Raw genomic sequence first — 12,456 nt, forward strand, 5'->3', positions numbered from 1 at the left:
CAGAAACAACTCTGACATCATAATCAAAAAGGCTGACAAAGGAGGTGCTGTCGTCATCATGAATAGGTCGGAGTATGAACAAGAGGCTGCTAGGCAGCTCTCCAACATCACTTTCTACAAGCCATTACCCTCTGATCCCACTGAGGGTTACCAAAAGAAACTACAGCATTTGCTCAAGAAACTCCCTGAAAAAGCACAAGAACAAATCCGCACAGACACACCGCTGGAACCCCGACCTGGGGTATTCTATCTGCTACCCAAGATCCAAAAACCTGGAATCCTGGACGCCCCATCATCTCTCAGGCATTGGCACCCTGACAGCAGGATTGTCTGGCTATGTAGACTCCCTCCTCAGGCCCTACGCTACCAGCACTCCCAGCTACCTTCGAGACACCACTGACTTCCTGAGGAAACTACAATCCATCGGTGATCTTCCTGAAAACACTATCCTGGCCACTATGGATGTAGAAGCCCTCTACACCAACATTCCACACAAAGATGGACTACAAGCCGTCAGGAACAGTATCGCCGATAATGTCACGGCAAACCTGGTGGCTGAACTTTGTCGTCACCCATAACTATTTCACATTTGGGGGCAATGTATACCTTCAAATCAGTGGCACTGCTATGGGTACCCACATGGCCCCACAGTATGCCAACATTTTTATGGCTGACTTAGAACAATGCTTCCTCAGCTCTCGTCCCCTAATGCCCCTGGTCTACTTGCGCTACATTGATGACATCATCATCTGGACCCATGGAAAAGAAACTCTTGAGGAATTCCACCATGATTTCAACAATTTCCATCCCACCATCAACCTCAGCCTGGACCAGTCCACACAAGAGATCCACTTCCTGGACACTACGGTGCTAATAAGCGATGGTCACATAAACACCACCCTATACTGGAAACCTACTGACCGCTATGCCTACCTACTTGCCTCCAGCTTTCATCCAGACCACATCACACGATCCATTGTCTACAGCCAAGCTCTACAATACAACCGCATTTGCTCCAACCCCTCAGACAGAGACAAACACCTACAAGATCTCTATCAAGCATTCTTACGACTACAATACCCACCTGCTGAAGTGAAGAAACAGATTGACAGAGCCAGAAGAGTACCCAGAAGTCACCTACTACAGGACAGGCCCAACAAAGAAAATAACAGAATGCCACTAGCCATCACCTTCAGTCCCCAACTAAAACCTCTCCAACGCATCATCAAGGATCTACAACCTGTCCTGAAGGACGACCCATCACTCTCCCAGACCCTGGGGGACAGGCCAGTCCTTGCTTACAGACAGCCCCCCAACCTGAAGCAAATACTCACCAGCAACCACACACCACACAACAGAACCACTAACCCAGGAACCTATCCTTGCAACAAAGCCCGTTGCCAACTGGGTCCACATATCTATTCAGGGGACATCATCATAGGGCCTAATCACATCAGCCACACTATCAGAGGCTCGTTCACCTGCACATCTACCAATGTGATATATGCCCTCATGTGCCAGCAATGCCCCTCTGCCATGTACATTGGTCAAACTGGACAGTCTCTACGTAAAAAAATAAATGGACACATATCAGACGTCAAGAATTATAACATTCAAAAACCAGTTGGAGAACACTTCAATCTCTTGTGTCACTCGATTACAGACCTAAAAGTTGCAATGCTTCAAGAAAAAAACTTCAAAAACAGACTCCAAAGAGAGACTGCTGAATTGGAATTAATTTGCAAACTGGATACAATTAACTTAGGCTTGAATAGAGACTGGGAGTGGATGTGTCATTACACAAAGTAAAACTATTTCCCCATGTTTATTCCCCCCCCCCCCCACCGTTCCTCAGACATTCTTGTCAACTGCTGGAAATGCTTGATTATCACTACAAAAGGTCCCCTCCCAGTGTTCCCTCCCCTCCTCCCCCCCTCCCCTCCCGCTCTCCTGCTGGTAATAGCTCACCTTAAGTAATCACTCTCGTTACAGTGTGTATGGTAACACCCATTGTTTCATGTTTTCTATGTATATAAATCTCCCCACTGTATTTTCCACTGAATGCATCCGATGAAGTGAGCTGTAGCTCACGAAAGCTTATGCTCAAATAAATTTGTTCATCTCTAAGGTGCCCCAAGTTCTCCTTTTCTTTTTGCGAATACAGACTAACATGGCTGCTACTCTGAAACCTGAGAAAGCACCGAATCAAAATGTTTGGCTACTGATTTTATTGCTTTAGCTCTTCACATTGAAAGCTCTTTACATTGTAAGCCCTTCAGGGTAGGAAATTGTCTCTTTTCTATTTGTACAGCACCCAGCATCACGGGTCCCCAGTCCTGACTGGGGCCTTAAAGTGCTACCTTAATATAAATAATTACAACTAATAATATTTTCTTTTAACTATTGGACTTAGTTGTGAGATTAAATGTAAATTTTACAATATATGTTGCCAGATTTGCATACTTGCTGCAGATAACACTCATAAGGCTTTTCAAAATTGATCCACGTGTTTTGCTTCGAGGTTCACATACATGTAAATTTAAAATGTTTGTACCATGCAGATACTCTAAATTCTGCTGCTTAACACCAATTCTAACTGGAGACTAGCGATGATGCAGACCACTGTTTAAGTAACAATGTGTAATTATGCTCTTTGTTGCATGACACAAACTCAAATACTCTCTGTGCAGTTCTGCTTGGGTTCAGTGTAGAGGATGTGGAGGTGCTATGTAATCATTATATGAATAATGTCTGGGTCCTGGTCGGCAACATAAGGTTCTATATAGTTAGATTGGTTTAACAGAATTTCCCGTATGAATGTATTAGTCTAGCTTAATAGGGGGCTGTTGGAGAAACAAGCCGGGAAGCAATGCAATGGATCTAGCTAGGCCATACTCCAAAAATATTTATGGGGCAATTACAGGAAAATGGCCTACTTCCAGCCTCCAATCCGAAGTTACACTGTTGTTTTGCCAGTTCTGGACACTAACAGATCAAAGAGCTACAAAACAGTTTAAAACTGACACGTTCTCTGAGAAGAGACTGAGCAGCTTGTAAAGGAGTCATTCCCTGAAGCAGTGGGGAGAAAAGATTGGTGAGTTATGGGAAGAAACCATCACAGACTATAGCGGTCTTTGGGTGCCTGTAGGAAACTTAGACCTACCAGCATCCTGATGTGTCAGATGGGTAGGCACCTGGTAAACTAGACGTGCACATAATCTGTTATTGTTTTAAGATCTTTTTCTCTGCAATTGTTTTGTTCTAAACAAATAATGCTCAGCTATCTGATTACTGGATACCACCGCCAGTGTTCTTGGTGTTAACAGACTTGCAGCTATGAACTATAAATTAGGCCTGCTGAGGTAATCACAGTTAGCACCTGGGAATGGCAGTCCAAGGACTGATCTGAGAGTGGGAGAATTGCATGACCCCACCACAAGAGCAGTGATTGCTTGAGGCCTGAGTGGGGGTGCACCTGCGCAGACCAGTAGGGGTCTGTAATGGTGACAATCAGTTCTAAATGCATACAGCACAATTAATGGAAATCAATTTTAGTAATCGGCCACTGGATTTAGCAATGAATAATTATATGCTTAATTTATTCAATTCATAGTCCCAGAGTAATTACAAATCTATCTGAAATTGAAGTAGGATTAAAGTTACAATTTTAGGCTAAGGACAATACCCATACCCTTTGCTGAAGCTATTGGAAAGGCAATTTCTTTCTTACAGGCTAACTCCAAAAGTGGAGACTTCCCCTTCTTCAGTGGCTGTGGGAAGGGGTTCTGTGCAGTTCAAATATTTTTCAGAATAAGTTTGTCTGTTACCTTAAATCCCTGCTCTACACATACCAAGTCATCGCAATGGTGAAGCTGGAGAAGTCCAGTCAAACATAATTCATTAATGAAGGCTCATTCCGTTGGACGTATATATGTTAGCTGGTTATCGGTTGGAATGGGGGCAGGGAAGGGTTGTTGTCAGGGTGGGGAGTTAATGCCTATCTGAGGCCACTTCGTTCATATGGTAATTCATAAAACTTCTACCAGGAAATTTTCTGGTTTGGAATAAATAGCTTTGGGATAGGCACAGAACAATGCTGTTTGGCCCTAGGAGGAGATATGAGGCCAGAATCCTCTCACACTAACACCAGCATGACTCAAGATTGACTCCATTGACTTCAGTAGAATTCCTCTGGATTTATATTGCTGCAAAAGAAAAGAAAATCTGGCTCATAGCCACCTACAAGTTAGGTGCATAGTTTTATAACTGCCTATTTCCTACATGTAGCAACTAAGGGTATAGCCAGTCTGGTTTTGGCTTGATTCACACACTTTAACATGAAATAACTGCACAGCTGGTGACTTGCTCAGCTATCCAAGACTACATCAGAGAGCCAAACCATAATATTATCCAATTAACACATGCAGTGCTCATGTTAAGCAAGTTAACTGCATAACTGCTGAAGAGTTTGCATAATGTTATATAGTAACAGTGTAACAGATGATGTTTCATGTCGGATAGGAAAGTAGGGTAAGGTATGTAGCAAAACCCAGGGGAAACCTTAGTAAGTCAGGCTTCCATCAGAGAATACCCAGTGCTCATCTGATGTTTTAATGGAAAATTTGCAGATTGTTAAAGAGTGATCCATCAAGCAAGACCAAACCAAGCATCAGCTTCCAGAAAATCATTTTGTTTTTACTAATAATCTTTAATTGACAGGTACCTATACATGAGGTCTCTGGGAATCTTAGCAACAATAAACTGAACACACTATTTACACTAAATTCTTGATTCTTTTTTGAAAACAGTAAGCATATCAAAATTCAGTATTAGAGTTCTATGTTCCCAAATCACTGTGAACTGAGAGGAAGTACGGTCACCTGTCATGCAGCTGTTCTCTCTTGCAAATTACTATGTGAGTGCCTGATCCTGAACCATTAGAATTTTTCCATCTACTTTGATGGTACAAAAGTGGGTCCAAAACCTTTTTTGCAACTGTTTTAAAAAGTTATTGTAAAAAAATCAGAATATTTGTTAAACACAGGTATATAGAGGACTTAATTTTAAATACCCTTCTCTTCCATGTCCTTTTTGTAGTTCTCCAATAAGCACAAATAACGGTGCTGTTGGTAGACCCCATTCCAGCTGTTGGTAGACCCCATTCCCCATTCTCTTGCAGCCTATTTATTTATATTTCCACACTGACAGCTACAGTTTCATCATGTTAACATTTCTTATTCAAAATATTTAACTTTACAAGGCAGTTCTAAAACTGTTCAATTTCTGATGACAAAGAATCACAGGCCAGGTGTTTTAATGTAATTAAAAGTACAATAAAGAAATTCAGAGTGAATTTTTATGCATGATTGATGTGCATGTAAGTGTGTTCACTTGGCCATTTCAAGTTTGGGCTGGGATTATTTTTAAATGACTTGGCCTCTCCATGATCAGTCTCAGGGTCAGTATGAGGCATAGACACCACAGGCCCATGCTGAAGGCAGTAGCTTCTGGCACTGTGTGATTTAATTTAAATAAAATAAAGATTCTCGTCCTCATGGTCATAAAGAAAAGCTTGAAAATGTAATCCAGGGTAACTGATGCAGTGACACCTGGCTGAGTCTGCAGGCAGTGTGAAACAATAGCTCTTAAAGGGGTGAACTGTACCATGAGTCTCAATGGGAGTTAACCCCAAGAGCCACTGCTCTGGTTCCCACCAAATCCACCCCAGCAGAGGACTCTGTGCGACAGGAGAAGAGTACAAGGGGCCCATCATACCCACCCAAGCAGATACACCTTGATTACTGTGGCAGGTACTGGGGGAGCGGGGAGAACACCTGCTATTGACTCTGCCTCTCTGTGGAGGACAGGGGATCCCTGCCAATCATGGATGAAAGAAGGCAGCACCATAACACTGCCTTTGCTTCTCTGAAAGGGGAGAGGGCCTCCTGCCACTGCTAAAGGGGAAGATGTTAGGAGGCCTTATGTTGTGGTGTCTAGGGCCCTGGATTGTTTTATGACAACAGAAATGCTACCATGAGCCAGAGGTGATAATACCGTTACTTCTCCCTCTTTGTAGCTACATATTGTACATTATAACTCTGACAAATACCCCGATGTAACAGCAGCAATAGACAAATCAGATGGGCTAGCAGTTTTGGCTGTTCTCATTGAGGTAAGATGCATGCCTTGTGCTTTTTTTCATATTTAATAATGCTATAATTAAAGTATCTGTAAGCTTTAAGTACAATGAGATGACTGGGATTAACTTGGAGTCCATCAATATTGGCATGTCTGGATATATGGTCTCTCTCTTCCACTCGACCTACACACACATGTATGGCCAGATTCTGCCCTCCATTATATTTCTGTGAACTAGGTGTATAGTGCAGGAGAAAAGATTTTGAGTATTCACTCGTTATTTCATTTTAAAATATATCAGGCACGTTCATATCCTTTTGAATTTACTTTCCACAGACTAAGGAGCTGGTGAGTTTCTCACAAATGACAGTAGAAAGTGAATATCAAGTCTGCACTTTTGAATATTCCCAGATAGTAAAGGCAGTTGTATATGTAGCACGGAACACTGTTTAACACAGTAGGGGTCACCAGGCTGGCAGAACCCTGACACAGGTAATTAATTATAGAAGACTAAGGTGTGACCATACCCTTCACAACTAGTACTTCACAGGCACACAGTTCCTTTGTATCAATGAAGCTGGTGGTGAAGGAAAAATTATGAGACAAGTAAATTCAGTGAACCTTTCAACGCAGCAGGGGGACAGGTTTCCACACCTAACCCTGACACAGAGGCAATTAAATAACCCAGTCAGCAATCTGATGGAACCTCCTGTAACTCTGCCAGGCAAACATTTCCAATTACTTTGTGTAAATGTGACCAAAAAAGGCTAGCTATAAACTCAGCATTGAGCTAATGAACTTTACAGTAGAGCAGATTGGAAAATGTGTTTCCCCCCCAAAGAACATTTTGACTTTTTGTCAACAAAACTGAAACCCCAAAAACTTTCAGCTTTCCATCGAAAACCTGAAAGTGTTCAAGGAATGCAGACACTTTCTGAGAAAAGTCTTGTTTCTTTGAAAACCCAACTATCTGTTAGAAGGCTTCTGGTTTTTCTACAAAATGCTTATTATATAATGCTGATTAAAAATCAAATAAGGATATCTCCAAATTTAACATTATTTACTTATTTCCATCTGAGAATTTCAGAAACATGGTGGCTTTCAAAGTTGAACTTAGGACACAATTTTTTCTGGTTGCCAGATGAGTTGCTGAGAATCAGCTCCAAATTATTAAGAAAACAGGCATTGATTAGAAGCTATAGCAGCCAGTCTCTTATTGGATATTAGAGTTATGAGACTCACCACTGGTCCTGACCTTCTAACAGTATCATTCTTTATTTTGGATTGCAAGCAGCAGACTAACGGTTTCTGGTTGGCAACAGAAAGCCCAAAATATGCTACCTATGGCTATGACTAGAAACCCATGCATGATCTGAGAAGCCTGTCAGCATAGAATTAGCATGTATAAAGTTCTTAAAGGAAACAGGCTTCCATTTCTTTGCACAGCAGGCTAGCCACTGAAAGGCTACATGTTTTTTCAAACACACACCATAAGGCGTGTTACAGAATAAAGAATGTAGGCTTCATCTAAAACCTTTCTGGTCTGAAGTCTTCTGCTCCATAATGCTGTTCTGCAGTAAGGGACCAATCCTGCAGTCCCTGTGAAGAAATCACTTCCACTGAAGCTAGTGGAAATTCTAACTATATAAAGGATTGCAAGACGAGACCCTATCAGGTTACATTTTATGAAGAACTGTGTGGAGTTTCAGCTAATGAGAGTTGTGCAGCTATATGCTTTGGAAATTTATCCTACAGTCAGATATTACTGGTTATTTAGTTTAAGACTACTGTTATTCATTGAGTCTAAGGCCAGAAGGGACTATTGGATCATCTAGTCTGACCTCCTGTTTGTCACAGGCCTTTAAATTTCACCTAGTTATTCAGTAAACATTATTATACAGCTCACTTTAATTAACACATAAATAATCATTGAACTGATTTAATGCAAAATATTTCTCCTTGAACATTTTAGTTATTTAAGGTTTTAACTTTGCAATTCTTCATATTGCAAACAACTGATAAGCCATAATTATGACAATTTAATATTGTGTAGTGTGATAAAGAAATCAAATACCCCCAGGCTGCAGCTTATTATTTAAGAGTGTATTGAAATGGAGAAGAAGGATAGAACAGACTAAACAAAACAATCCCAGGACACAGCCTTAATTTCTACATCAGTCTATGTTATTACATCAGTATTGGTGTTGTTGGGTGAAAAATTTCACTAAAAGATGACACTGTCAATCAAATGTTCAACACCAGTTGTCTGAAGAATTTAAGATTATGCACACAGAGCCCTGATTACTTGGACAGCTGTTAATCTATTTGTTACAGAGAGGCCCATTCAATCCATCCTATGAAAAGATCTTCGGTCATTTCCAGAACGTGAAATACAAAGGTGAGTAGCTGTTGTATGCAAAAGATCAATAGTGGCTGAGTGTATCAGAACCTTATCATTGATGGGATTCATGCAGGGCATGTCATGGTTTTGTCAGAACTGCTTCAGAACAGTTCCAAGTACAGTGCACTCCTCTTAAGGGGATCGTACAGCTAGCTTTAGGTACACTTCTGTTCATTAGTATCACATGTTCCTAACCAGGTCGTATGACTTGCATGTGCTGTTCCTTTGGTTACTTGCCCCTCAATTTAGTATACAGATAGCTGATTTATGCAAATAATGAAAATGATACTCACTCCCAGTAAGCAAATGGCCAGAACTCACAGGATTTTTTCCTCAGGTATCTTTTAAAAAAAAAAAAAAAAAAAAGGTGTTGGTGGATGCAGTAAAATGCAGACAATGTTGACGAGATGTATAAAAACATGGTGTTGACAAGAAAATCTTCAGCGTAGTGGCAAACACACTCAAACCATTATGAACAGCAGACAGAGTATTTCAAACCCAGTCCTCTGTGGTTGGAGGTGTGAGTGCAGCATGGGTTGGTATATCCATGCTAGCTTTAATCAAGCTCGCACAGCTAAAAATAGCAGTGATGTGGCAGCATGAGCTTCAGCGCAGGTTAGCAACTTGACTACATACTCAGGCTCCTTGGTGTACTTGTACAGCTTGGTGCTGAAGCCTGCACAAGTAAGTCTTCTCTGCTATTTTTAGCTGCGCTAGTTAAATTAAAGCTAGCATAGATACACCTATCTAAGCTGCAGTCACACCTGTGACTGCAGTGTAGACAAACCCTAAATGTCTAGTTTCAGAGTAGCAGCCATGTTAGTCTATATCCACAAAAAGAACAGGAGTACTTGTGGCCCCTTAGAGACTAACAAATTTATTAGAGCATAAGCTTTCACGGGCTACAGCCCACTTCATCGGATGTATAGAATGGAACATATAGTAAGAATATATATACACACACATATATACAGAGGAGGTGGAAGTTGCCATACAAACTGTAAGAGGCTAATTAATTAAGATGAGCTATTATCAGCAGGAGAAAAAAAACTTTTGTAGTGATAATCAAGATGGCCCATTTAGACAGCTGACAAGAAGTTGTGATGTGTGAGGTCTAATACTGGGTAGTTGCCTGCACTGCTTATAAAGAAATTCATCCAGTAGTGCACCTGAGCAGAGTGCACTCAATAGTAAAGAGCAACTTTCCTCATTAATCACAACCCTGGTTTGATATCCAGGTGTAACATGTCAGACTTGTATAAGAACAAATTTAGAAGTGGTTTAATGAACTACATTTCCATATTAAATTGGGTCTAGCATCTATCAAAGTACACTTTTTCCTTTTTCATTGAAATCAAAATGCTTGCTGAAAACAAATTTGCCTTACTGGGACTCAACGTGTGCAGAGATATACAGCAAACCAATGCAGTCCAGTAGAAAGTCATGATGATGCAAAGTAGACTAGCACTGAGAGAAGTGTGATGAAGAATATGGAATTAACATGGATTCTCTCTTTCAGACCAGGTAGCTCTAGTCCCAGGTTTTGACATCCAAGAACTGCTTCCTGACCAACTGGATGAGTATTATCGCTATGAAGGATCCCTGACAACTCCTCCTTGTTACCCTAGTGTTCTCTGGACAGTTTTCCGACACCCGGTAAAAGTTTCACAAGAACAGGCAAGTTTAAGTAAAACAGATATTTTCTTATTTAGCCTGTCATTGTAGCCTAAAGTCTGATATTAAATTAAATGCTAATAAATTAATCTGTTTGATGTTTATTAAGGAATGTTAAATCTGTATTCTCATTTCCTGGATTTCAAATAGGAAGTTTTCCATAAGGGCTCATAAAACTAAAAGATGTGATTACTAACATTATTCTTGAAGTGGGGAAAAAAATTATTTAATCTCTTTGATCTATCATACTTTGTTTGCAATTGACATGCAAAGGCCATGGGACTGGATGGCTCTTTAATTCAGAACAACACATTATGGTCCAAATTTTCAGTCCCTCCTTAGCAGAATCTTTATTTTTCTGCCCACAATTTTGTGCATAAAAAATAACTGGTGGTGCAGTTTAAGGTCACTTGAACTTCCAAGTACCTGACTGCCCCTGAAAATTAGATACAGGACACCTTAATTGTGTCTGCTAACCACATAGGTGAAAAGTTTCACCCACAGTTAAACAGGCACAGAGAGATTTGTGTTTGAAACTTGTAGTCAATCTGTATTCTTCCTTTGCTTCAGCACTTGCTCTCTTCATGCAAGTATCTTTCACAAATTGCCAGGCCAATCCTATGTAACAGTAACATCTAGATAGGAACAACTTCTAGCTTTGATTTTGGTTTCATAAAACCAAAGCCTAACTGGTGAAGGGTTATTTGGCAAAACGAAAGCTACCTTGGTTTTTACCAACCTCTGTCTTCATGTGCATCTCTTAGAAACTAATTAAGTTTTTTCCTCCTTTCAGGTGGTCAACTGATAAACTAGCAGGAAAAGAATAGAAATATGTTCTATACTGAGTTATATAACCCCCAAACACCAGCTTCTTCTGACCCACATCAGGTGGAAAGAGCTTAGCTAGCGACTTACAAATAAGAAATCCAAACTGTTTTATAACAGAAATCTATGATCAAGTTAGCAGCTGCACTCCTTTTGGTGAGCATTCATTTCTATGACGCTCACCATTGCATGTGCATTCCTTACCTTACCAAAATATCCAGCTTATTGAGATTACTTCTATTACTTGCTTCAGACTTGGACTGTTTGCGCTAATATTTCAACCACCCAATCGTGGAAGGAAACTTTCCCTCAATAATAATTCTTCTATGCTAGTCCTTTTATTAACTTAAAATCAGATCCATTCATGTGTTACCTATTCTAATCCAGGTCAGACAGCAGGAATGTCTGGGGACTTTTTGGAGGGGTTCTGCATACACATATATTTGTTTGCTGTGTTTTGAGGTTTAAGAAAAACAAGCAGAGAACAAGTCTACAAACACTCATGAAACAAGGGCTTCCTCTTCCCCATTTTCCTGACGGCTAAATATAAATTATTAGGGTTACTCTAACATAATTAAATTAAGTTCATATATGGACATGGAGAAACAGCCTTTTAGACAATTGAGGTCAAACTGTTTGCACACCAAATTATATTTGACATAAGTGCTGGAACTAGGGGTGCTGCCAGTTGCATCCCCTGGCTTGAAATGATTTCCATCATATCCAGGGTTTACAGTTTGGTTCAATGGCTCTCGGCACCCCCATTATGAAAATTGTTCCAGCACCCCTGACATTTGGGCTTACACAGCACATTGCATTTGTAGCTACTGCATAACTGATCCCACCTCCTTCATGCATTTCCGTGTGTTGAAACAGTCCCTCATTGGATGGAACTGATTCTCAGTGTCATTTGAGCATAAGAAGATGTCTAAACATACCCACCTTGCTTTCTCTATACACTGGATGCTGAATTGTATGTTTTGTCCCTAGCTGCTGGCACTGGAAACAGCTCTGTACTGCACACAGCCCAATGACCCCACACCCCTGGAAATGGTTAATAACTTCAGACACATTCAGGAGTTTGATGAAAGGCTGGTTTCTGTCTCCTTCCATCAAGGTAAGTAAAATAAATGCCTGTGTAAAGAAATGGTAAATAGTTATGCATGTGGATTTGGAATACTAGGTGCCTATAGCATTGCTTTGGTTTCTTCAGGCACAAAGAGATCAGTAGGAGTTTTCACACAGTATCGTTTCCCCTTACATTGCTGTCTCCCTTTTTCTCGTCTTACAGTTGCTTACATGAGCAATTGTATGAGAGTAAGGTGTATACAAAGTTCTATTTGTCACCCATTAGGATCAAGTGAGCAGATCCCACTCAGTCATTGTCCTTTGATCTTGGAGAGTAGAATAAGGAAGAT

General features: G+C 40.5%; 2 protein-coding genes across 2 annotated transcripts in view; one reads left to right on the plus strand and one right to left on the minus strand.

The window, feature by feature from the left end:
* Positions 1-12,456, minus strand: part of APH1B (aph-1B gamma-secretase subunit) — a 108,528-nt gene that overhangs the window by 52,251 nt on the left and 43,821 nt on the right. The gene's annotated exons all lie outside the window — the stretch shown is intronic.
* CA12 (carbonic anhydrase 12) overlaps positions 1-12,456 on the plus strand; it is a 43,613-nt gene that overhangs the window by 19,245 nt on the left and 11,912 nt on the right. The window contains exons 5-8 of the mRNA XM_074966116.1: positions 6,077-6,172; positions 8,473-8,536; positions 10,059-10,216; positions 12,029-12,155. Coding sequence (XP_074822217.1) covers positions 6,077-6,172; positions 8,473-8,536; positions 10,059-10,216; positions 12,029-12,155 — 445 coding nt within the window. The remainder of the gene's footprint in view (positions 1-6,076; positions 6,173-8,472; positions 8,537-10,058; positions 10,217-12,028; positions 12,156-12,456) is intronic.

Source organism: Natator depressus, chromosome 10, assembly GCF_965152275.1.
Source record: "Natator depressus isolate rNatDep1 chromosome 10, rNatDep2.hap1, whole genome shotgun sequence".
Lineage (NCBI taxonomy): Eukaryota > Metazoa > Chordata > Testudines > Cheloniidae > Natator > Natator depressus.